Here is a 27,408-nt window from a genome sequence, read left to right on the forward strand (position 1 = left end):
CATTGATCACTATCAAATCCCATTCACACGTCATCAGAAGTGCTTATGCAAACAAGCATAGCTTCTGCATGCCATCATCATAAATTAGTGCTTAGTTTTGGTACAATATTAGTCTTTTTTTTTAATCTTAAATTCTAAATTTTAAATCATAAATTTTATATTTTAAATTTTAAATTCTCTTTAAAAAAATATTTTTTATAATAAAAAATAACTGATATTAATTAATTAAAAATTAATTTGTATATTGAGTATTCTTTCCTCACAGTTATTTAATTTGTGCAAAAAATTAAAACCTGATATCATTAGTGAAAAGAAAAATTATATTTATTATTCCATTATTCTATCATGTAGTATTAATAACAAGTGTCTATAATAACTTAATTTCATTTTTTTTCTATAAATGGTTAAATACTATATTAGATGGAAAGACTTGCATGAAGAGTCTTTTAATTTTTTTTTTCTGTTTTATTCTTAATATCTATCAGGTAGTGTTTGTTTTCGGTTATTAGAATTCAGGTCAAAAGATTAAAATTTGATATTATGTTTCAAATTTTTAAATAATAAAAAATTAAAACTAAAATTTTAATTTTATGATATAAAATTTCAATCTTTTTAATATTTTTAAAAAATTAAATATAAGAATTAAAATTTTTTAAAATAAAAATAAAAATTCTAATAATATTTTTTAATAATTAAAAAATATTTTAATATATATTCTTATTTTATTTTTATATTTATTTTAAATTAAATAAAATACTAAAATATAATTTAATTTTATATATTTTGAATCAAATATAATGTAAATGTATAATTTAAATTTCGTCTCTCTCTTTCTTAATTTCACTTTCCTTTCCAAATACAGCTTCAGTGATGAGACATCTGAATTGACCCATTTTTATTGAACTTTTCTTATTAATTAGGGTACCAATCTTCAATAATATTTTGTTAAATTGAATGGTAGGACGCTCCCATTTTCCTTTTGCTACAACTCCCTCGTATCTTCCACCGCATTTGAGGCCCTTTTCAATTTCATTTTGCTTCTATGCGTGGCAATGTAGGTGAGTTTTTTGCTTACGTTACTTCACATTTAATTTTATATATACGTAGAAATTAAAGTCCTGTATAAATTAAATTAATATTTTTTTAATAAACAAAATTTAAATAAGACTTAGTTCTAGTTGCATTGTGAGCAAAGTAGTTTTATATATCAAGCTTTAATCAATTGTGTATTTGTGAGTTTGTTTAACTTCAAATTAAAATTAAAGTTTGTTAAAAAACAGAGACTTATATACAAGAAACGGATAATTAATTAGTTCCACTATGACTAACTAGCTAATACTATTAGTATTTTCTTTAATAATATTTAACTATATTATTCTTTCTTCTTTCTACGTGTTTATTATATATTTCAGCGAGAATAATTAATTAACAACTCATGTAATTTGTCTGTTCCAACCAATCTTTCATTACGAATTATAAAATTTAACTTACCCCATCTGATAAAAAAAATTGGAAAAAATAGCCAAAATTCAAGAAGAAAAAAATATAGTAGAAAAAAAATACAAATAAAATATATAAAAAATTAATTAATAACATCTAAACATTGTTACTCTTTAATATAGTTGATGAGAACAACAAGAAGCCTACAAAAATACTGTACATATATATGATAATGGACTAGAAAATTAGAGTACACCATAAAAAGTTCTAAGAACTGAAGCAAGATGAATAATTTTTTATACTGGGTAATACACATGGTATTATCTAATCTATGTAATTAGTACTTAGTTTAAAGGAGTTTGGTTTTCCGAGTAACTTGCAGTAGTTGCAGCTGTGACTGTGGTTGTAACTACTGATGAAATAACCGGTTGAGCCAAATAAGTAGGGTTAGTCTCACCGGCCATAATCACAACAATTTTAGGCTCTAAATCCATCACTATTTTTGTTGATTTATTATTATTATTTTCTTCAACGCTACCAGAAGGTGAAGAATTATTAGAAGAAGAAGAATATTTCTTTTTGAAAGAACAAGCTAGGATGAGTAGCGATACCGCTATGAGTAGCAGCATGAGTGCTAACCCACCGAACAAGTAAGGAGTTGGAGAATGGAAGTTTCTCAAATCATTTGCTGAATCTGTCAAAGTTGTTGAGTTGTTTGATGATGATGATGATGGAGTAGTTCTCATGTTCTTGATAATTGAATTTTCTCACAATATTATTTTGATATCTCTCTATGGTTATATTTTTTGTAACCTTTGTTTGTTGAGAATGGAGTTTAGTTTGCGTTTTTTGGATGGGATGGAAGATGGAGATAGTGTGGGATTTATAGAGTACAAATTAAAGTACAACAGTAATACTACATTAGATATGTAAACGATGAGATTGTGACCATATATTCTTAATTTACTTAGATACCCCTCATTCATGTAATAATGAATTTATTTTTTGAATGTAAAAATAAATTGAGCTAGAAAAATTTTAGAATAAAAGTTATTAGTTTTGGTTTCTAATTTTTATTTAAAAGGTTAAATCTGTCTTTAATATATTTTTGAAGTTTATAGGTGAAATTTATAGGAGTGAAAATAATAGCACTTTCTTTTGAAAAGAAAAAGCTCAACCCTCAAGTCACTATAAGAAAATAGAACATTTATAATAAAAATTTTGTAACAAATTTAAAATTGTTACAAAAAATTATTTTTTTGTAACAAAAATTAGTAATTGTTACATAATAATAATGTTTTGTAACAATACAATTTGTTACAAAATGTTTTGATATTTTGTAACGACTTGATTTTTTTTGTTACAAATTATATTGGCTTTTGTAACTAATCAGCGTTTTGTAATTTTAAAATATTTTATAACAAAAGATGAAGTTATTGCAAAAGTTTAAAATATTTTGTAACAAAAAATTTATTTGTTTCAAAAATACCAATTATTTTGTAACAAAAAATTAATTTGTCACAAAATTCAATATTGTTTGTAACAAGTTATTTGTTTGTCACAAAATACAAGAATTTTTGTAACTAAAAAAATTATTTTAAAATGTTAAAATTTTTAAGATAATTTTATTTTATTTAAAAAAATTTATTTTTTAAAATATTATTTATGTTAATTAATTATTTTTTATAAAAAAATTAAAGATTAAATGATTTATTTTTAAAAATGATATATATTATTTTATATTTTTTATAAAATTAATATATAATTTTACTAATAATTAAGTTTTAAATGTTGATTAAAAATTAATTTTTTTTAAATTAAAAAATTAATTATTAAACATAAATAAAAATAATTAAAATTTAAAAATAAAAATAAATATAAAAAATAAAAATTATAATTCTATCCCTTACGGTAAGATTTCTAAATTTTTAAAAGTTATTAATTAATTATTTATTATGCATTAGATTTATTTAATATTGTATTATGGAGATTTTTATATAAAAGTTGAGTAAACTCTTATTTTGATTTAGAGTTTTTATAATTAAAAAATAGTGAATATTTTATATGCCTTAATTTTAAATATTTATATTTTTAACTTTATTTATAAATAAAGAAAAATTAAATTATTTATCCCCAATTTTTATTTAATTAGCATTTAATTGAAACTAATTTATAAATTTATAATTAAAAGGTATTTTAAAGATGAATATTTTATATTTAATTTGATTTTTTATTATTATTCTATACTTTTATTTATTTTATAAAATTACATTATTATCCTATTTTTATTTAGATTTTCTAAACTACCCAAAACCCTAATTTAACACTAACATACACAAATTCTAGTCCTCTACCACCGCTACCCACCCTCACCTTGTTATCCCTCACCAACACAGAAAAAAAAAAAGAAAGGAAAAGAAAGAAACGGTGAGGGCTTGAGGGAAGAGAGGGAGAATCAGAGCTGTGGGAGAAGACAGAAGCAGAGCAAGACAGCACCGGTGCCGTGGGTCTCGCCACCACCGTTGACGCTGCTGTGGACTGCGAAGCTGCCGCCGCTTCCACTGACGAAGAGGAGAGAAGGGGACGCCGTTGAGCAAACCGTGCGAGAGAGGGAGCTGCCTTCCACGCGTCGCCATCATCGAGTCTGAGGCGGAGAGAAGAAGCGTGAGCGGGAGGAAGAAGCCGTTGCCGTTGCCGTTCGTGCTCCGTCGTTACTGCCGTTCGTGAACCAGACGCTTGTTCTTGACACTAGTGGTGATAAGCTTCCTAATATATTCAACTTGGTGTACAAGAGTGTTTCTGTGCATGATGTAACTGTAGGATCATATATTCTTGTTGGTGTTGGTGATGTAAATTATGATAGAATCTATTGTTTACCTGTCTTGTATTAATTTTGAAGTTTGAATTGGTTGAATATAATTATACCTGCAACCAACTACTGGAGTTCTTTAAAATTTCTGGGGTTTTAATATATAGTGAAACCTGGTGTGTTTAGTTTTTTGTTCCTTTGCTAAGTATATTAATTTTTTTTGTTGAATGGAAAATTTAGGATGGGTGTATAGTTTCTGTGATGAGGATATTGATGCTTTGATAAGCATGTGCTTATGCCTTTGGTTGGTAATGCAATAGGGTTTTTAATTTCAGCAGATTATTGATATTGGCAAAACTCTGCCATTGTTCATGGAGCTTCATACTTTAGGTGACAGGACGTGAAGAACCATGCGCTGTAAAGTGACTTGTTTTCAATGTTGCAGATCTCATTTAATTTAAGTTGAACCGTTTGGTTATGTTGGCTGTGTGATTTCCTCACATGTATGTGCTAATTGAATAATTTGAAACTATAGGTATTAGAGACAGTAAAGCTCAAATTTTTTAGACAATTTTTTAGAATTGCATTAATTGACATCATATTTTATTGTTAGTCGTCTTTTCGGGTATGTGGCACTTATTAGAAGCTTCTCCACGAGAAAGAAGATGTATGAACATGATGGAGTTTGTAATTTGCAGTTTATATTTTGGAGATTTATAATTTTTTATTTTTTTTTTGTCCTATGTATCTATTTAGTTCATTAGGGTTTTTCAATGTGTCTTGTTAGTTTGTACTTTAATCTTTATATGTTGAAGATTTATAAAACAATCTTTGTTAAATAAAAGATATTTGAACTATCTATGTTATTATATATTATATGAATGTTAACTTGTTGAGTAAATTAGTTAATATATTAATTAATTAAAAAATAATATAATTTAAAAAATTATGCGTGCAATTTTTATTAAAAAAATTATTACAAAATAAATAGTATTTTGTAACTAAAGAAAAAAAATGTTACAAAATCAAGTTACATTTTGTAACAAAATTTTATAATAGGAAAAAATATATTGTCACAAAAAATATTTTGAAGATCAAAATTTGTTATCACTTTTGTAACGACTTTTGATTTTTTATATCAGAAAAATTTGTTACAAAATATTGCCTTGAATTGTAACAGTTCCATTTTTTGTTACAAAAATTTTTTGTAACAGGACATACTGTAACGGCCCCTTTTTTTGTTACACAATTTTTTTGTTTCAAAATTTCGATTTTTTATAACAATTTTTTTTGTTACAAATATTACTTTTTCTTATAGTGAGTAGAGCAAAGTAACCAGTCTAGATACATGAAACAATTAACTCTTATGTCATCTCCGCCATAGCCATCAACAACATGAGTTATTAACCACACCACTCTGTAGCACATGAAAGAGATTGATCCACACAGTCTACAACCCCTGTTGTCTTGCTCTGAAAAATGACATCATTCCGTCGTAGCCAAATAATCCATACCACTAAAAAGAACCCAACTAGTTAACACTTCCGTTGCTCCTTTTTAATTGGCATGGATCTCCAACTCTCAAAGTGCTCTTTCAAGTTACCTGGTGCAGTCCACTTCTGTCCAAAAGCTGAGATCCATGCACACCACACCTGCTAAGAGAACTCACAAGTAACAAATAAATGTTGTACATTCTCAATATCTTTCTTACACAATACACATAAATTATCATTCTGTTGTAGGATTTCCAGTCTGCTTAGCCAATCCTTTGTGTTGACCTTCCCTATTAACACAAACCAAGTGAACAACTCGACCCTAAGTGGAACTATTTCTTTCCAAATGTCCTTTGTGAATCTATAGTTGTGAAACTCCTCATCCAAGGTCTGTCCCTGCAATACCTGCACAAATGAGTTAGTAGAATAAACTCTTTCCTTGTTAAATTTTCACACCACTCTATCTTGCGCATATGATATTAGTCTAACAGATTGCAAAACCTGAAGCAGCTGGTCTAATGTATCAGTCTCCCATTGGCGTAGTTTCCTCCTCCATTGGAAGTGTCAGACCTACTCTTTTCCATCTCAGAACCTACAGTCCCTAATTACTTATCCTTTTTGGGTTGAAATAAAAAAGAGTATCAGAAATGAGTCTTTCAGCTTTTTCATTTGGAGCCATGTATCCTCTCAAAATTTGTTGGACCTATCATTTCCTACTTTCATAGCAAAGTTATCAATCATATTCTACTTGACATGTTGCTCTTTTATTTATACTTGACATATATCTCTCTATGGTCCTCCTCTTTTTGGTAGCGTCTGAGTTGACAATAAATGATTCGGGGTCAAATTATTGCAGGAATACACAATCTTCTTTCATAGAGGACATATATCTTTTAATTATAGAAGTTAATATTATATCATAAAATTATTTATTCTATAATTTTAAAATAATAAAAAAATATATGATAATTATATTTTTAACGTATATATGTAAAGGTGCCTTAAACCTGAAATATGATTGAATATAAAATTGTTGTTTCTTTCTTGTGGTTATAGACCATCATATTTCCTGGCATATTTTCATGGAAGTTTCTTGGACATTTTTTGAAGGTTTAATTTTCTATATGTTTTTTTTTTTTTTTTGTCGAGATGAGGATGCCAGAAAGGTGGTTTCCGAAAGATTATATATATGAAATCAATTTTGTAGTTTTCATATATCACCACAAAATTAATTAAAGTAACTTAACTTTTGTTTTTGATAATTATATAAGAAAATAAAATTTGACATCATATGTCTGATAGTGAAATTTTTAACCATTATTGGTTGTTAAAAATATGTTGTGAGTTTTCTACAACAAGATAAATTATTAAAAATACTCTCTCTTCTATTTTATTTTTATTTATTTTTTAAATTAGAGCTGAACTTTGATAAATTAAAATATGATTTGAAGCAGGCAAATATTTCGTAACACACTATTAGGGGAAGGAAGCGAATTGGACTACCCAACAAGAGTTTGTGGGGGTGACTGGTTCAATAAATTAAAATATGTTTTAGGTCGGTTCGATTCGATTCGTTTTATTACTTCAGATTGTAAATTTATTAGTTAAAAATATTAAGTTATAGACTTTAAAAAAAACCTACAAAATTTATTAGATAGATTTGTCAAAAAAATTTTTATTTGGTAAAAATAAACTATTCTTATATTGAACTTTTAATATTCACTTGTACAAAAGACAAAAAAAATTAATAATAAAAATTAGGGGTTAACCACCAAAAACGTTCCCGAATTATTCATACGTTGACAGAAATGTACGTGAATTTTACTATCGACAAAAATACCTTTAAATAATTTAAAAACATAACAACAATATCCAACAGTAAATATATTGTTACGGTGGGTAACCGGAGATTAATAAGATGGATGGCTTTGGTTGGCCCAATCGTCCGCGGATGGTGGCTTCCGAGCTGGTTTGCACATTGGAGCCTCCTTCCGACTTGTGTTCGTGAGTGAATGGGAGGTGGTACCTGCAAAGACACTCCGATGCCTAAGTTAGCAAGGGTGTGAGCAGGTCTAGAGAGTATTGGGCTTAGAAATACCTGAGGGGTGTCAGTGTATTTATAGTGGTGAGCCAATAACCACCGTTGGAGTAGTGCCATATCTTTTGGGTGTTAACCGTCCCACTATCTTAGGGAGGTTAAGATATGGCTTGATGAAGCGGTTAGAGAGATTTTAGGGGCGGTTACTCATTTGAATGAGTGTTTATCTGCCAGCTAATCTCGTGCCCGACTTCTTTAAGACAAATCGTAGTCAGCACCGACTTCTTGACACCAGGTCGGTGCGTAGTAAGGCTCAATCTTCTGGACTAAGCCTTTCTTTTGGCCCTGGGCCTTTATTATTGGGCCAGGGTATGAACAGTGCCCCTACTTGAGCCCAAGATTTCTTTAGGGCTTGGGTTCAAGTATTTAACTCGGGTTCGTAGCCGACTTTCTCAGAGGAAACACGGGTTTTTAAACCGACGTGATTTTCGCGACCTTTTGTTTCTGACAGTTACGTCTATTCAAGCGTCGTGTTTGTTAGGGATGCACTTAGGGATTGATGGCTTTGGTAACGGTGCACTCTCATTAATGACTGCTCCGTTTTTACCATTATGCCCCTTAGCATGTTTATAAATACTTTCCCTCTCTTGTATTTTTCCGTTTCTGCAATCTTTCAAATTTCTTCTTTCTTCGTTCGTGCTGCATTCTTGCGTTTGGAGACTTCTGCTTCTTTCAACCTTCACTTCTGGATAAAGGTTAGCTTTTCTTCTTTCATGAGATGCTTTGTGTTTGCATGCTTTTATTTTGCGGGTAGATAGGTTGGTTTGTAGATTTTGGCTTCGTATCTCCTCCCTTTAGGGACCGTGTTTTTTGATTTTTCTTTTCTTTTTTCTTTTTGTAGGTTTCTGTCACCTTTTATAAGAAAAAAGAAAATGGCTTCCGTAGATGTTCTTTCTCAGTGGGTTGATGTTACGGTCTTGGGGGAGGAACCCTTGGTCGATGCTGAGTTTATTACTCATCTTCGTACTCACCACAGGGTTTGTACTTCGGAGGAGGACGAGCCAAAATATGAGTTGGTAATCCCGGGTCCGGAAGACCGGGTTTGTTTTGGGAGGGCCAATGAGGCGGCCCCTCATTTTTTCTTTATGTATGAATGTATGATCACCCGTTTGGGTGTTTTTCTTCCTTTTTTAGATTTTGAAATATCTGTTTTGCACCACTGTCGAGTTGCCCCTACCCAACTTCACCCAAATTCTTGGGGTTTCTTGAAAATTTATCAGTTTATTAGCCATGCTTTGGACTTTCCGACCTCTTTGAGGATTTTCTTTTTTCTTTTCCACATGACTAAGCCCTTTAGTGGGCTAAACAACAAGCAGCAATGGGTGTCTTTCCAAGCCATACAAGGTCGGAGAATTTTCACCCTTTTTGACGAGTCCTTCCACGACTTCAAAAATTATTTTTTCAAAGTGCAAACTGTAGAGGGTCACCACCCCTTTTTCCTGGATGAGAATTCTTTCCCTCGCTTTCCCCTCTATTGGTTGGAGGCCTCCCCTTGTGAGAAGTACGGTCTGGATGACCTGGACGAGGTGGAGGCGGCCATTGTGGGGTTTTTCCGAGAAGTGTGGGGGAGGGCCCCATACTTGGACACTAGGAAATTCCTCCAGGGGTCGCAGACCTTTGTCCGGTCGCAACTACGTAGTATATGCATTTCTTATTTTCAATTTGTATCTGTCGACTTGAGTTTCGCCGACTTGTTATTTTTGCTAATTATTTCTTTTGTAGACATGGCGAGGAAGAATGCCCAGAAATCTTACCAGAGAGTTCAGGAGGCTAAGGCAAAGTCCCGGGCCAGGGCTGGTGGTGCCATGGCAATCATCTCTCCTCCTTCTCCTCCTCCTCCTCCTCAACACGTGGGGACTCCCTCTCGGCCCATTGTGATTTCTTCTTCAACTTTGTCTCGGCCACTCCCTTCTGCCCGACTTCTTCCTGAGCCAGAGAAGAAGAAGCGCAAGACTTTAGAGTCTGGCTCTTCTTTTGATGGTGGGGTTAAGGCGGATGCTCTCGCATTCGTCCGAAAGAACATCTATCCTCATATAAGTATGGATGATATTTCTGTTCGAAACCACCTCACCACTCTGGCTGAGGAGAGTTTTAGGGCGGCGGGTGTTTGTGGGAAGCTTTTGGACATTTTTGAGAAGACTTCTCTCAGCTCTTTGGGGGTAACCTCGAAGGTTGAAGAGCTGGAGGGGAGGCTTCTCTCTTACCAGGACCATGAGAGGGAGTTGAAGGAGGAGGTAGCTAAGCTGAGGGCGGAGAGAGATAGCCTTCGGGAGAAGGAGAGCAAGCTGCGGGCCCAATGCAACATGGAGGCGAACTTGAGGAAGACAGCACAGGAAAGTTATCAGAGTTTGTTTCAAGATCTTGTGTCTGTGAAGAAGGATTTGCTGAATTCTCGGAATGCATACGCCGAGTTGGAGGACTCTATCGCTGATGATGCCGAGGAGTCTTGGAGGATCTTCCTGGAGCAAGTCAGAGTTATTGCTCCCGACTTGGATCTTTCTCCTTTACATCCTGACGAAGTTGTTATTGATGGTGCTATCGTGGATCCTCCTGCCCCCATAATCGTTTCTGAGTCAGAATTGAAGACTCGGGGGCAGAGGATCATTGAGTCCCCTCCTCGTTCTAAGGACGCTCCGAGTTCTTCAGTTGTTCCTCCGATTTCCTCTTCATCTCCTGTGGCTGCCTCTCTTCTTGGTCCTGATGGCGCTCTTCCTGACTCTGGTGGTGGTGATCCGTCTACTCCTCTGCAAAAATAACTTTTTTATGGCTATATGGGGGCTTGGCCTGTGAGTCCCCCCTTTTTTAAACTCTTTATATGTTGTTGGTTGGTCGAACGATTTCTTTTGGCCTTTTAAGGCCGTAAACAAAATATTTTATAAGTACCCTTTTTCAAAAAGGGTTAACTTAACAAAATAAATGCCCTTTTTTGGATAAGGGTTTAAGTTACCTTTATGCGTGTATGCTTTTCTGATTTTGATTTTTCGAAGTCCCCTTGATCTTTTCTGAAAACCTTTGGCTTGTTTGTTTTTTTGAGCCTTTTGTTTAAGGACTTTTGGGGCAGCCTTTAAACTTTTTCCTAGGTTTTTCAATCTCTTTTTATCATCCCTTGTACTCAACTTTGCTTTAGTGAGTTTTTATGACCTAGGTTACTTTTGCGATGCGTTTTTCTTCTACTCGGTCATTCATTCCGATTTACGGGTCGAAGTATTTCCGAGCTTTTCTACTCGGGTTCTCGTTTCGACTTATGAGTCGGATTGTTCCCGAATTTTTTACGATCGACTCATATAACCTCTTTACACCGACTTGTACCTCGTCGTTTTATCCTGACGACCATCTAGGTCGGTTCATGGGATTTTCACGTTTTGTCGAGCTTAAGTCGGCGCGTTTCGTAGAAAGACTTAGAAAAATAGAAAGGAATTTATAAGAGATATTGTAGATGAGAAAAGATCTTTATTAATTGGGGAGGTACCTTCTTGCTACTAAGGGTTTTAATGGCCTATTTTCCCTTAGCCTCTACTATGATGCCTCGTTAAAAACCCTTCTCCAGAAAAAACCCTTTGATTTTGGGAAAAAATCATGAAGTTGGGAAAAGAGTACATCAGGGAGTAGAGTTCGCTTTTAACTGTAGTACCTTTTCATGTTACAAGCATGCCACGACCTTGGAAACTCAGTGTCGTTCAGGTCGGTTACTTTATAATAACCTTTTCCTAAAACTTCATTGACTTTGTATGGTCCCTTCCAATTTGCGGCGAGCTTTCCTTCTCCTGATTTGTTGACTCCGATGTCGTTTCTGATTAGTACCAAGTCATCCGGGGAAAATGTTCTTCGAATGACTTTTTTGTTGTACCTTGTAGTTATCCTCTGCTTCAATGCTGCTTCTCTTATCTGGGCATCTTCTCGAACTTCGGGGAGCAGGTCGAGCTCCTCTTTGTGCCCCCGTATGTTTCCAATCTCATCGTGGAGAATTACCCTTGGACTTTGCTCATTGATTTCTATTGGTATCATTGCTTCCACACCATAGACTAGTCGGAAGGGCGTTTCTCCAGTGACGGATTGGGGGGTTGTCCTGTAAGCCCATAGCACTTGAGGGAGCTCTTCAGCCTAAGCTCCTTTTGCTTCCTGCAATCTCTTCTTTAGCCCTGCCAGTATGACTTTGTTGGCTGCCTCGGCTTGCCCATTGGCTTGTGGGTGCTCCACCGAGGTGAACTGATGTTTGATTTTCATACTGGCTACTAGGCTTCTGAAGGTAGCGTCGGTGAATTGGGTCCCATTATCTGTAGTAATGGAATAAGGTATCACATATCTTGTGATGATATTTTTGTAGAGGAATTTCCGACTTCTTTGAGCGGTGATGGTGGCCAATGGTTCTGCTTCTATCCACTTTGTGAAGTAATCTATCCCCACGATCAGGTATTTGACTTGTCCTGGCGCTTGGGGAAAAGGACCTAACAAATCCATTCCCCATTTTGCAAAAGGCCATGGAGAAGTGATACTGATAAGCTCTTCTGGGGGAGCCACGTGGAAATTTGCTTGCATCTGACATGGTTGGCACTTTCTCACAAATTCTGTGGCATCTTTCTGCAAGGTCGGCCAATAGAATCCAGCTCGGATTACTTTCCTGGCTAGCGACCTTGCCCCGAGATGATTTCTGCAGATCCCACTATGTACCTCCTCCAGTACCTCGGCGGTTCTTGAGGTCGGTACACACTTTAACAATGGTGTTGATATCCCCCCTTCTGTAGAGGATATTTTTCACCAAGGTGTAGTGTTGTACTTCCCTTCGAATCTTTTTAGCTTCTTTCTCCTCTTTAGGGAGGATGTCGAATTTCATGTATTCGACTAAGGGGTTCATCCATCCGAGGTTTAAACCGACTACCTCAAGTACTTCTTGTTTGTCTTCTATTTTTATTACTGAGGGTTCCTGGAGTGTTTCTTGGCTCAGGCTTCTGTTGTTCCCTCCTGGTTTGGTACTTGCTAACTTGGATAGGGCGTCCGCTCTGCTGTTTAGATCCCGAGTTATATGTTTGACCTCGGTTTCTGCAAAGCGCCTGAGGTGCTCCAAAGTTTTCTCCAAGTACCTTTTCATATTTGGGTCCTTTGCCTGATACTCTCCACTTATCTGGGAGGTCACCACTTGCGAGTCGTTGTATATCATCACCTTTGCAGCACCAACTTCTTCTGCTAGTTTTAGCCCAGCAATCAAGGCTTCATATTCTGCCTGATTATTTGAGGCTGGGAATTCAAATTTTAGAGAAACCTCTATCTGGGTTCCTCTTTCATCTACCAATATTATGCCTGCGCCGCTTCCTGTTTTGTTGGAGGATCCGTCTACATAGAGTTCCCATGTAGTTGGTTTTTCCTCCTGTTCCCCTGCGTATTCTGCAACGAAGTCGGCGAGGCATTGGGCTTTAATAGCCGTCCGAGTTTCATATCTTAAGTCGAACTCGGAGAGCTCTATTGCCCATTGAACCATTCTCCCTGCAACATCCGTCTTTTGGAGGATTTGCTTCATGGGTTGGTTCGTACGGACTCTTATTGTGTGAGCCTGAAAGTAAGGTCGTAGCCTTCGTGAGGCTATTACTAAGGAGTAGGCAAACTTTTCTAGTTTGTGGTACCTTAGCTCAGGGCCTTGTAGAATCTTACTGATGAAATAGACTGGATGTTGTCTGACCTCATCTTCTCTTATCAGGGCTGATGAGACAGCCTTGTCTGCTACGGATAAGTACAGGACGAGGTCTTTTCCAGCTACTGGTCGGGTCAGAATAGGAGGTTGGCTTAGAAACTTTTTGAACTCCTGGAATGCCTCCTCGCATTCAGGAGTCTATTCGAATTGGCATCCCTTTCTTAATAAGGAGAATAGTGGCAGGGATTTCAATGCCGAGCCTGCCAAAAATCTGGAGAGGGCTGCAAGTCGGCCGTTTAGCTGCTGGACTTCTCTCAAACAGGTCGGACTTTTCATTTCTAGGATGGCTCTACACTCCTCGGGATTAGCTTCGATCCCTCTTTGTGTTAGCATAAACCCTAGAAATTTTCCTGCTTCCACCGCGAAGGTGCACTTTGCGGGATTTAGTCTCATCCCGTGCAGCCTTATGGTATCAAAGACTTGAGAGAGGTCTGACAAGAGGTCGACTTCCTTCTTGGTCTTTACCAGCATGTCGTCGACGTATACTTCCATTAGACTCCCCAGATGAGGGGAAAACACTTTATTCATCAACCTTTGATATGTGGCCCCTGCATTCTTTAATCCGAACGGCATGACCACGTAGCAGAAATTAGCTCTGGGTGTGATGAATGATGTTTTCTCCTGGTCGGGCTCATACATCGGGATTTGATTATATCCCGAGTAGGCATCCATGAACGATAAATATTGATACCCCGAGCTGGAATCCACTAGGGTATCAATATTTGGTAGGGGATAAGGGTCTTTGGGACATGCCTTATTTAAGTCGGTGTAGTCGACGCACATTCTCCATTTGCCATTCTGTTTTTTGACTAGCACTACATTGGCTAGCCATGTTGGGTACTTGACTTCTCTGATGAAGCCAGCTTCCAAGAGTGCCTGTACTTGTTCTTCTACTATTAGGGCTCGTTCTGGGCCGAGCTTGCGTCTTCTTTGTTGTACAGGTCGGGATCCCGGATAAACCGAGAGTTTGTGGGACATGAGCTCGGGGTCTATCCCAGGCATATCTGAGGCCTTCCAGGCAAAGAGGTCGGAGTTATCTCTTAGGAGCTTAGTCAATCCTTGTTTTAGGGTTTCCCCTAGGTTTGCTCCTATATGAGTATTTTTCCATTCCTCTTTACCGACCTGTATCTCCTCGGTTTTTCCTCCCGGTTGTGGTCGCAGCTCTTCTCTGGCCCTTGCGCCACCGAGCTCTATCGTGTGAGCTTCTCTGCCCTTTCCTCTTAAATTTAGGCTTTCATTGTAGCATTTCCTTGCCAACTTTTGATCTCCCCTTACCGTTGCTATTCCCGCTGAGGTCGGAAATTTCATGCAGAGGTGAGGGGTAGATACCACTGCTCCGAGCCGATTGAGGGTAGCTCTGCCGATTAAAGCATTATATGCTGACCCCACATCAATGATTATGAAGTCTATACTCAGAGTCTTTGATTTTTCCCCTTTTTCCAAAAGTAGTGTGAAGGGGCAAAAATCCTAGTGGTTTTATTGGCGTGTCCCCTAATCCGTATAGGGTGTCGGGGGTAGGCTCTTAATTCTTTCTCATCTAACCCTAGCTTGTCGAAAGCGGGCTTAAAAAGGATGTCCGCCGAGCTTCCTTGGTCTACTAGAGTTCTGTGGAGATGGGCATTTGCTAGGATCATGGTTATCACTACTGGATCATCATGTCCAGGGATTATTCCTTGCCCATCTTCTTTTGTGAATGAAATAGTAGGGAGGTCGGATGACTCTTCTCCGACCTGATAAACTTTTTTGAGATGTCTTTTGCGAGAGGATTTGGTAAGTCCCCCTCCCGCGAACCCTCCTGAGATCATATGGATATGTCTTTCTGGAGTTTGCGGTGGTGGGTCTCTTTTATCCATGTCATCTCGCTTTCTCTTTCCATGACCGTCCGACCTCTCCATGAGATATCTATCAAGCCGACCTTCTCTAGCCAGCTTTTCTATCACATTTTTAAGGTCGTAACAGTCGTTTGTGGAGTGACCATATATTTTATGGTACTCGCAGTAGTCGTTGCGGCTTCCCCCTTTTTTATTTTTAATGGGTCTAGGGGGTGGCAGTCTCTCAGTGTTACAGATCTCTCTGTATACGTCCACTATAGAAACTTTCAGAGGAGTATAAGAGTGATATTTTCTTGGCCTTTCGAGACCGAGTTCTTCCTTTTTCTTGGCTTCCCTTTCCCTCTCTTTTGTTGAGGGAGGGGGCCCCGGTCGCCAACTCAGATCTCTTAATTTGGCGTTTTCCTCCATGTTGATGTACTTTTCAGCTCTTTCCTGTACATCACTCAAGGAGGTGGGGTGTCTTTTGGATATGGACTGCGAGAAAGTGCCTTCTCTAAGTCCATTGACTAACCCCATTATTACTGCTTCGGTAGGTAGGTCTTGAATCTCCAAACATGCTTTGTTGAACCTTTCCATATAGGCTCGTAAAGATTCTCCGACCTCCTGTTTTATTCCCAGGAGGCTCGGTGCATGTTTCACTTTGTCCTTCTGGATCGAGAACCTCATCAAAAACATCCTTGAGAGGTCTTCAAAGCTAGTAACCGACCTCGGGGGGAGGCTATCGAACCACTTCATTGCTGCTTTCGATAAAGTGGTTGGGAAGGCTTTGCATCGCGTAGCGTCGGAAGCATCAGCTAGATACATCCGACTTTTGAAGTTGCTTAGATGATGCTTAGGATCCGTGGTTCCGTCATAGAGGTCCATATCAGGGCTTTTGAAGTTTCTCGGGACTTTAGCCCTCATTATGTCCTCACTGAAGGGATCCTCCCCACCTAAGGGTGGTTCTTCTTGTTCGTCGCGGGAGTTGCGACTTTTGAGGGAGGATTCCAACTTTAAGAGTTTTCTTTCTAACTCTTTTCGTCGTTCCATCTCCTCTTTTAAGCTCTTTTCAGTTTCCTTTTGCCGCTCTCGTTCCTGCTCTAACTGTTCCAAGCGGCTGTGGACTAATCCCATGAGTTCAGTTACATGGGGTGGTCCTTCTTTTTCTGATTCGTGCCCTTCTGAGGAGTTTACCTTCGGGTTCTTTACTCCAGAAGTGCCTTCTCTGTGTTGATTATTGATTTTCTGGTAGAGGGTGAGGTCCACATCGTTGTTGCCTGTGTCCAGATTCTCTTGTTCAGAATCTGTCTCCACATGGCCTTCTTCGTGGGATATATCCGCCATCGATGGATGATCTCTCGGATCCCCGGCAACGGCGCCAATGTTACGGTGGGTAACCGGAGATTAATAAGATGGATGGCTTTGGTTGGCCCAATCGTCCGCGGATGGTGGCTTCCGAGCTGGTTTGCACGTTGGAGCCTCCTTCCGACTTGTGTTCGTGAGTGAATGGGGGGTGGTACCTGCAAAGACACTCCAATGCCTAAGTTAGCAAGGGTGTGAGCAGGTCTAGAGAGTATTGGGCTTAGAGATACCTGAGGGGTGTCAGTGTATTTATAGTGGTGAGCCAATAACCACCGTTGGAGTAGTGCCATATCTTTTGGGTGTTAACCGTCCCACTATCTTAGGGAGGTTAAGATATGGCTTGATGAAGCGGTTAGAGAGATTTTAGGGGCGGTTACTCATTTGAATGAGTGTTTATCTGCCAGCTAATCTCGTGTCCGACTTCTTTAAGACAAATCGTAGTCAGCACCGACTTCTTGACACCAGGTCGGTGTGTAGTAAGGCTCAATCTTCTGGACTAAGCCTTTCTTTTGGTCCTGGGCCTTTATTATTGGGTCAGGGTATGAACATATATATTTTTAAAAAATGTCTTAGAGATTGAATTTTGATGTGATTTATTACAACAATAATTAAAAAAATGAGATATTATTATTCTTAAAATTTGATAATTTTTTTCTAAGTATATATTTTTTTGTGATTTTTTAAAAGTATTATTAGTTGTTAACTAAAAAATTACAAAAAAAGTATATACTCAACGAAAAATCACCAAATTTTAAGGATACTAATATCTCATTTTTTTAATTATACTTGCAAAAAATTGTATTAAAATTCAATCTCTAGTATTTTTTTTGAGAAATACATATTTAATGTTAGATATTCTTGCAAAAAAACTAACATTAAATATGTATTTCTCAAAAAATACATTAGAGATTGAATTTTGATGCAATTTTTTGTAAGAATAATTAAAAAAAATGAGATATCATTATTCTTAAAATTTGGTGATTTTTTATTAAGTATATATTATTTTGTGATTTTTTAAAAGTATTATTGGTTGCTAACAAAAATAATTATAAAAAATTATATACTTAACAAAAAATTATCAATTTTTATATATAATAATATATTATTTTTATAATCATACTTACAAAAAATTGCATTAAAATTCAATCTCTAAGGTATTTTTAAAAAATATATATTTATTATTGGGTATTGTTGTTGTATTTTTAAATTATTTGAAGGCATTTTTGTCGATAGTAAAATTTAGGTGTATTTTTTAAAGGAAATATTTATTATTATAAAATATAAGTATAGTTATAATATGTGATTAAAGATTGATATAAATAATTATGCTTTATAAATTATGAATTATAAAGCCTAAAATACATTTAAGATTAATTTAAATTTTTTTAAATTTGTTATTTTAAATTATAATTTATGAAACATATTTTTCAAATAGGCTCGTGACTTATGAGTTCGGACTTTTAAACAGATTAGACTCAAACTTAAAAAAATCTATACAATAACAGATCTATATTTAAATTTTAAACTATCTATTCACGTAAATCAAACTTATCTAAAATAAAATTCAGCTCGACATCTCCCTTCTTCAAAACTATACATACCAATTTGGACAATGAAGAGTGCTAGAGAACCAGCAATTTTTGTGACTTATAACTATCAAATAATCATCAATAATAATTTAATGGTGTGAAAATAGTGTGAGATTTTATCCCATACTTCATTTTTCTAGATCTCATTCCATACAAAAAACTTGTGGTTTGGTATTCACTATTTAAGCATCACATTTTATTGTGTGATGGTGGCAACATGTGAAACCATTCATGTTATATGAATGAAGCAACCAACATAAATCAAATATACTAATAATTAAGGCCATGCTTAATTAATGCTCACTCAATGGTTGGCCCCAATAAACGTGTCGTTGCAAAATTTTCCCTTTCTTCCAATATAAATCTCTCTTGCCAGAGAATACATATACTCTTTCCATTATGAAAGAGGTTTAAGATTTGGACTCGAGGGGATCAAATGATGACTTTATATATCATTCTAGCTAATAGAAAAATACATCATCAATCAGTGACAAGATAAATAGATAATGAGAGTTTTTTTTTAAATATTTTATATGGATTTAAACTGATACGTGTATGTTATATATATGATTATTTAATATATGATAAATAATGAATTAGCCAATAAACTATTTTTTATTGATCAATCTTTTTTTCAACACTTCTTTAGCTCTAAGTAATCATAATGATCTGGCTGAAAGTATGATGTAACCACCATTGCATGCATGATCGCTTGATTTCTAAGCTTGTCTGTACATACATTATGCATTTTTGTTTCTCAACAGAATGATCTCATCAATAATTTAAGCAATTTTAATCAGTTTTCATTAAGGTCAGAGTTCAAACAAACTACAAATGATAACAGAGGATATCCAGAGAGAGGGAGAAAAAAAATAATTAGAGAGACGAGAACTTAACAAATTCAGTCACATTATTTATTATCTAGATTATTTTTTATTAATTTGATATTGATGGTAATTAATTACAGTAGAAATACATAAAGAGTACATAAGGTTAACCACAATTTTTTTTAATTAAAAATTCTCTCTCTAATTTCATTCAAAAAAAATCTTTTTTGCTTCTTTAATTAATCTCTTGGTAGGCTAACACTTTGGTATCTCCAATCATAAAATTCCAATGATTGATTCATATCAGATATACATTTGTCCCTAATGTATTCAGTTAAACTATTCAATATAAACCGAATATTTTCCGCTCTCGAAGAATCGTCGGAGATGAAAGATTGTATTTGATTTTGTATTTCGATCCAGCTGCATCCGGGAAGTTTCATAGCTTGTTTTTCTCTCATGAGCACCCTTAGCCTCTCAACCTCTTTCCATCTTCCAGCCTCTGCAAGCATGTTTGACAAAGTAACATAGTTGGAGGCATTAGCAGGTTCGAGTTCCAAAAGCATCTCAGCTGCAACTCTTCCAAGTTCAAGTTTTTTGTGTACTCGACAAGCAGCAAGTAGCGAACCCCATAGTAGTCCGGCATCTGCTTTCACCTTCATACCTCTCACTACATTGAAGGCTTCCTCAAACCTACCAACACGGCCAAGCAAATCAACTAGGCAGTTGTAGTGTTCAGCCAAGGGTTCAATGCTAAATTCTTCAACCATGCATTTAAATAAAGCCAAACCCTTCTCAGCTAAACCGGCAGTTCTTGTTGGTCATCCTCTCAAAAAACTGCAATGCTTGATGCATTTTACCATTCTGGCAATACCCGGCTAACATCGAGTTGTAAGAAACCAAATCCTTTACTGGTGTCCGCTCAAACACTTCCTCAGCCTAGTGGAAGTGACCCTTCTTCGCATAACCAGCAATCATGGTATTCCAACACGCAGTGTCCAACTTATCAGGAACCAAATCAAAGAGCTCCCTAGCCTTACGGAGCATCCCCTTACGCGAATAGCAAGTTATCATCAAAGCCCATGAGAAGTTATCTCTGCGAGGCATTGTGTCAAACAAGTGAGCGGCTTCTTCCACCATGTTTTTGTGAACATACCCAGCAATTATAGTGTTCCAAGAAACCAGGTTTCTGTGGGGCATTTTATCGAACAGTTTGCGAGCATCACTGATCCTACCGTTTTTAGCAAGGACTGAAACCATGAAATTGTAAGTTAAAAGGTTCTTGTGGGGCATGATTTGGAAGATAGTGACAGCCTCTTCAACTTGGCCAAGTTTGCCAAGATGAATGATTCTATGGTTCTGGTTGAAGACACATTTTCCATGTTCAGCTATTGATTTGAAATTGTGTTCCATGGTCCATGAAGGAGATGGTAGGAGCTGTGTTTTGCCGTGCAAAGAAAGAAGCTACCTTACAAAAAAAAATGAAACATTTGTAATAAAAAAATTTGTATCAAATTTAAAATTATTATAAAATAATAGTATTATGTAATAATAATATGTGATTATTATAAAAGAATAATATTTTGTAACAATATTATAAGTTGTTGTAAAACATGATAATATTTTATAATAATTTATTGTATTTTGTTATAAATTATATTAGTTTTTGTAACCAAAATGTTTTATAATAAATTTTGTTTTTTGTTTCAAAAACTCTAATTATTTTGTAACAAAAAATTAATTTGTCACAAAATTTAATATTATTTGTAACAAGTTAATTATTTGTTATTTTATAACAATTTTTTTTTAAATATTAAACATTTTAAGAGTAAAAAAAATTGTGTATATATATTTTTTAAATAATTTTATTTTATAACATCCTGTATTTTTGAAAATCTAAATATAAATAAATTGTGATTTTATTTTTTTAAGTTTAAACTTTATAATTTTAATAATTAAATAGATTTAGAGATAATTTCATTATAAATCAATTAAGATTCTTAAGTAATTTTATTATAATTGAATATTTTGCGTAATTTTAGTAATTGAAAAATAAGAAAGAATTTTATAACTTAATTTAAATAACTTTTATCATGAAAAAGTTATAACTTATTATTAATTTAAACTTCTTATTTTATAAATTAATCTATTAAGAGTAATTAAATTAGTTTTATTAATATTTGGAGTTAAATTTGTGCAAATTTTATAATTTGTTATTTAAAATTAAAATTCAATAATAGAAGAATTATGCCATTTAATTTAAGAAATTTGTATTATGATCGTATAAAACTCCAGATTTTAAAAAGTTATTAATAAATTATTTATGATATATTATATTTATTTAAAATTATATTTTTAGAGATTTTTATATAAAAGTTGAGTAAATTCTTATTTATTATTTATTATTTAGAGTTCTTATAATTGAAAAATAGTAAATATTTTATATGTCTTAATTTTAAATATTCAAATTTTTAACCTTATTTTATAAATAAAGAAAAATTAGTTTACTTATATCTAATATTTTTTTTAAATTAGCATTTGAGTGAAAATAAATTACAAATTGAATTTAAAAGGTATTTTTAAGATAAAAATTTTATATTTAATTTAGTTTTTTATTATTATTTTATCTTTTTAATTATTTCATAAAATTACACTACTAACGCTACTTTTAATAAAAATACCTAAACTACCCCACATCACCCTAAACCCTAACACTACACTTATCTCTCTCACACTCACCTTCACCCACGGCGCACACACACACAACTCACCCACACACACAAAGAACAGAAAGAAGAACAGGAAGAAAGGGAAAAGAAAAGAGAGTGCAGGTTGCGAGAGAAGAGGGGAGGGAGCAGCACGCCGCCGCCGTCGCACGCCACCGCCACGCTGCCAGGGCTGTTGCGTTGTCAACGAAGAGGAGAGAGAAAGGTCGAACGCAGGGAGCTTTCTCCGTCGCCTCGCCGTTTTGCCGTCGCACTCACTACGAATCGCTGCCGTCGTGCTCGCGGGCATGGGGAAAGCCATCGCTGCCGGCTTCGTTAGGTCTCTAACGCCGAACCCGTCCTTGCCACCGTGCTGCGCAAAGCCAGCCGCCACTGTGGAGAGAAGGGGAGACCGCGCTCAGTCATCACCACCGCACCGTGTCCTGCTGTTGCCGCCATCGCGCCTGAGTGTTGCCGTCAAGCTCGCAGCTACCGTCACCATGGAGACTGCCACCATCATCTCAGAAGTCGCGTCGTCGGTTAAGGCAGGCAGAGGAGAAGAACAATGGTGGCTGTTTTCTTAGCCATCGCTGTCAAAGGAAGCTCTGCCATGGTTGTCTCTTTCGTCACTACCACGATCGCCGTTCCGATTTCCATTCTCAAAACCGTAACTCCTTTCACCCTTGTTCTGTTTTAAACTTTGTTTCTCTGCTATGTTCCTATTTTACTCATGGTAGCATATACCTCTAATTTAGTTCAGCCCCTTTGCTTTACTTGTTTCTCTACTGCAATCATTTGGAATACTGGCGTTGATGTTATTACAAATCTGTTAGAGTTGCTTTCCTAGGATAGTAATTGCTTCTAATTTCCATCCAATTTGGATTCCTGTTTTGCTGCAACCATGGTACTGCTGTGAGAGCTAACACAGCTGATGTCCTAATTATGTTAAAACGCAAGACTGTTGCTATCTCGGTTGAGCTTGTTGAGTGGTTAGTAGTGGTCTAGCCAGCTGTCTCGCCGTAATTTTGCTTCCTGTTTCTTTTAATTACGACATCGAGGTAGAGGGTTTAACTTAAACAATTTTAATTTAAGAATGCCTACAAAATTTATTGAATAACTACAAATTGATTTAATAGCTGTGAGTAATTGATTAATTATGTAAATGTTAAATTGTGGCTAAAATTGTGATTGGAATGGTTGAGATTTTGATTTAGAATTGTTGATTTAGTGTTTGATTGATTATGTAGATTGTGAATTGTTTTGACAAATAATTGTTGTGAATGCTGAATTTGATGGATTGTATTGGTTGATTACTGTTGAGCTGGTTAGTAAATATATTATAAAGTTGAATTATAAAATCTGATTTTCTGCTTTACTTTTAAATGAAGTCAGAAACTTTGATAAGCTATAACTAATTCTGTGGTGATCGAAATTGCTTGAGACAAAGTCTGGATTAAACTTGGGAATATGTGGAGCTGGACAGAAAAATTTGAGGTCTTTTTGTTAAATACACAATTTATGGCAAATTTTTAAAGTTGAGTCATCAAACCTGTCCTGCAGCAGAAGACTTCAAACAGGGCAGCAACTTATTTGTCTTGCTGTGGCTCCTCCGAGTTGAGTTTTGGAGCGAAACTAATTTTGTTTTAAAATTTGATTAACTTGAATTTTTGCTCTAAAATTTCAGAATTTTAGGAGTTAAGGATTGGGAGTTGTGAATTTTTTAAAATTAGTGATCAAAATTAAAAAGAATCAATTTTCAGCAAAATATGCATCAACTTCCAATGCTTACAACTCTTAGAATTAAACAGTGATTGAGTTGCAACCAAGGCACACTTGTTGCCAGATAAGTTAGGAATCTCCAAACTAAATTTTAACTTAATTGAGGTTATGTAGTAAAAGTCGCACAAGTTCAGAGATACTAATTTAGGTTAGTATAGTTTAATTTGTATATGGATCTATTTATGACATTTTACTTGTGTCATGGTTGAGAAATGCCAAATGTTCTATTATTTGGTTTGATAAATTTGGTTGTGTATTGGCTGAGAAATAAGTTGTGAATTGGTTGTTTTTGTTGGAACAGTAGACGATGAAAATATCCAAGTTTTAGGGAAGGTTCTACCAAAATTTTTCTAAACATTTTGAATAAAACTTGATGAAAAAAATTATAATTAGTGTTATATCTTGTTTCTAATTTTTTGTTTCGTTTTTTTTATTTACAGGAGTGCTGAAATGTGATGACTACATGCTACCTTGAGGACTCAAGAATATTTTGATTCATAGAGACACTGGTTTATGTTAGAACTTTTAACTTTTGGTTGAATTTATGCAAGACAGATGACTTGTAGAACTTATCAATGTACTCACTAAGGTTATTTATTTTAAAACAATTTTACCTAAAAGAGGCATGTTTGTATTATTTAAGTTTTTGCATATTATATAAATGTAGACTTACTTATTAAAATAGTTAATATATTAGTTAATTTAAAAAATAATTTAGTAAATTATGCATGTAATTTGTATTAAAAAAATTTACAAAATAATTATTTTGCTTTTGTAACTAAAGAAAAAAACGTTACAAAATATTTTGTAACAAAATCAAGTTATATTTTATAACAAAATTTTATGATAGAAAAAAATAGATTGTCACCAAAAATATTTTGAAGATCAAAATTTGTTACCACTTTTATAACGACTTCTGGTTTTTTTATCAAAAAAATTTGTTACAAAATATCACTTTGAATTGTAATAGTTCCATTTTTTTGTTACAAAAACTTTTTGTAACGGAACATACTGCAATAACCTTTTTTTTTGTTACAAAATCTTTTTATTTTAAAATTTTAATTTTTTGTAACAATTTTTGTTACAAATATTGCTTCTTTTTCAAGGATAAGGAACTAACTTGACCAACTAGCTACTATGTACGTGTGTTTGGATTTATGTTTAAATTGGAGTTTGAATGGAAGTAATTTTGTAGAATTAATTTTGGGTAGAAGTGAGTTTGGTAATTTTTACTAAAATTAATTTTGATAAAATAAATATTGTTTGAATAATATTAATTAAAATTATTTTTAAATAAATAAATAATTAATTACTAAAAAATATAATATTAAATTATAATATTATTTTTTTAAGTATATTTAATCTTTTTTATATTTTTTTAGTATTTTTTATATAATATTTTTTTATAGTACTCTATTTTAGTATATTATAAATTTTTATTTATAATAAAAAATATTTATATTATAAAATTAAAAACAACATATAAACATTAAACATTTTAAGTAATTTTTATAATAAAAATTAATATTTATTTATTAAATTAAAAATAATATATAAAATAATATATTTTAGTACTCTTTTTAAATACTCTTAATAATCTTATTTTTATTATTATTTTAGATTTTAATTTTTTATAAATTATATTTTTATTATTATTTATAATTAATTTTTATTAATCATTCAACTTTCTTTAAAATTATAATGCAGGCAAAGTTAACTGCAATAAAATGGTGTAAAGCACATATTACATACCTTTTTCATCTTCTTATCCTTGATGTTGCTAGAGACCGTCATGAGGCTGTTCGCATGCACAACAAACTGTATCGGTTGGAAGGCACACTATAAAGATACCGAACAGGTTTGAGCAGCACTTCACTGACATTATATTTATAGAACACTATTTCATCACGTGAAGAATGACATCTTTTAATAATATCCCTTCTTAAGTACTCTTAATAATATATAAAATAACATATTTTAATATTCTTCTTGAATACTCTTAATAATTTTATTTTTATTATTATTTTAGATTCTAATTTTTTATAAATTATTTTTATTTTATATTATTTTTATTAATTTATCATTTTACTAAGAATAATATATATATAAAAATTAAATAGTAAACAGTGCACAAAAATTAAATAATGTTTAATATTCTTAATATATTAATCTTTTTTTATTTTAAGTATTTTTTTATAATACTCTATTTAATATATAATTTATTATATAATAAAATATATTTATAAAATTAAAAATAACATATAAAATTGAACTTTTTAAGTATTTTTATAATAAAAATTAATATTTTTATTAATTAAAAATAATATACATAACATATTTTAGTACTCTTTTTAAGTACTCTTAATAATTTTTTTATTATTATTAAGTTCTAATTTTTATAAGTATATTTTATTATTATTTATAATTAATTTTTTATCTAATTTATCATTTTCAATAAGAACAATAATACATATTATAAAAAATTAAAATAGTAAACAATACACAAAAATTAGAATAATTGTTTTAATATTCTCAGTATTTATTTAAAAAAAATAATGAAAAACCCAATAATAACTTGCAATAAACCTAAACGTGCGTTGAGTAGACACAGAAACCATAATTTTTTACTTCTAGTAAACGAGCTTTTGAGATGCAGAAGTGTTCAGAGAAAAAAAGTTGCCAAACATTAAAGAACAATTTTTAAAGCATTAAAATACATTTTTATCCTCTCTAACTTGTTTCACAAATACACCCTATAAAGTTATGTTTGGTAACCATGTTTGCATACAAGATTTTCCAAAATCAATATGTAACTGGGTCCTTTTCATATTCTGTGGTTATTTTGATATACTCTTTGTGTATTTTTATTATAATTAATTATTATTAATATTAAATTAATAAAAATTTTAAATAACATTATTTAATAATATGATCGATTAATTATAATTTTTAAATATTTTTATTTATTTTATTTTTTTATATTTAATCTAATTCTATTTTATTTTAACCTATGTATACATGTTAGACGAACCGGTTAATTTGGTTAAAAAATTAAATCATTAATTCGTCACTGTAAATTGGTCAAATAAATATTGACATATATATTTACGGTGATACCATACGTATAAATATTTTTAATAATTAAATTAATATAAATTTAATAAAAATTAATGTGCATGCATTACGTGTTTTTTGTAGCACATAAAATTTTGTTAGATAATACAAAAATTTATTAATATAGCACATAAATTTTACATATAACTCATAAATTTTATTAGTTGCTCGAGTTAATATCTATCACATATATATAATTTATTAAAAAGTTTTATATTATATTTTAAAAATTTTTATATTGTACATCAAAATTTATATGTTATGTACCAAAAAGTTATATAATATACTTATTTAGTTGTTAGATGTCAATATTTTTAACAAGTATTCTTTCAAAATTTATGCTATATACCAAATTTTTTGTATTCTGCTCTAAAATTAATGTGTATCAAAATTTTTATAATATGCGTATTTTGTTGGTTGAATGTCAATAATATGAATATATGATTCTTAATATTTTTGTGTTATGTATCAAAATTTTTATATTGTACATCAAAATTGTTGTGTTTATTGATTTTGTTGAAGATATATAAGAGAATAAGAAAGAAAAGGAGGAGGAAAAAAAATAATGAGATAAAAAAAAGAAAAAGAAGAAGAAAAAGATGATGACGATAATAACATTAAAGAAAAAAACAGAGATAATAATGTTGAATAAGAAGTACACAAACAAGTAAGACAATATTTTTGAAAAAAATACCCGT

The 27,408-nt window shown here is 33.1% G+C and overlaps 1 protein-coding gene and 1 pseudogene across 1 annotated transcript; both read right to left on the reverse strand.

The window, feature by feature from the left end:
• Positions 1-1,784: 1,784 nt before the first annotated feature.
• Positions 1,785-2,186, reverse strand: LOC130975872 (protein GLUTAMINE DUMPER 6-like). Its single transcript, XM_057900593.1, has one exon. It carries the CDS (start codon positions 2,184-2,186, stop codon positions 1,785-1,787), a length of 402 nt encoding a protein of 133 aa, XP_057756576.1.
• Positions 2,187-19,317: 17,131 nt separating this feature from the next.
• On the reverse strand, positions 19,318-25,434 carry LOC130973370 (pentatricopeptide repeat-containing protein At4g02750-like; annotated as a pseudogene).
• Between the last annotated feature and the right edge of the window lie 1,974 nt (positions 25,435-27,408).

Source organism: Arachis stenosperma, chromosome 4 (genome assembly GCF_014773155.1).
Source record: "Arachis stenosperma cultivar V10309 chromosome 4, arast.V10309.gnm1.PFL2, whole genome shotgun sequence".
Taxonomy (NCBI): domain Eukaryota; kingdom Viridiplantae; phylum Streptophyta; class Magnoliopsida; order Fabales; family Fabaceae; genus Arachis; species Arachis stenosperma.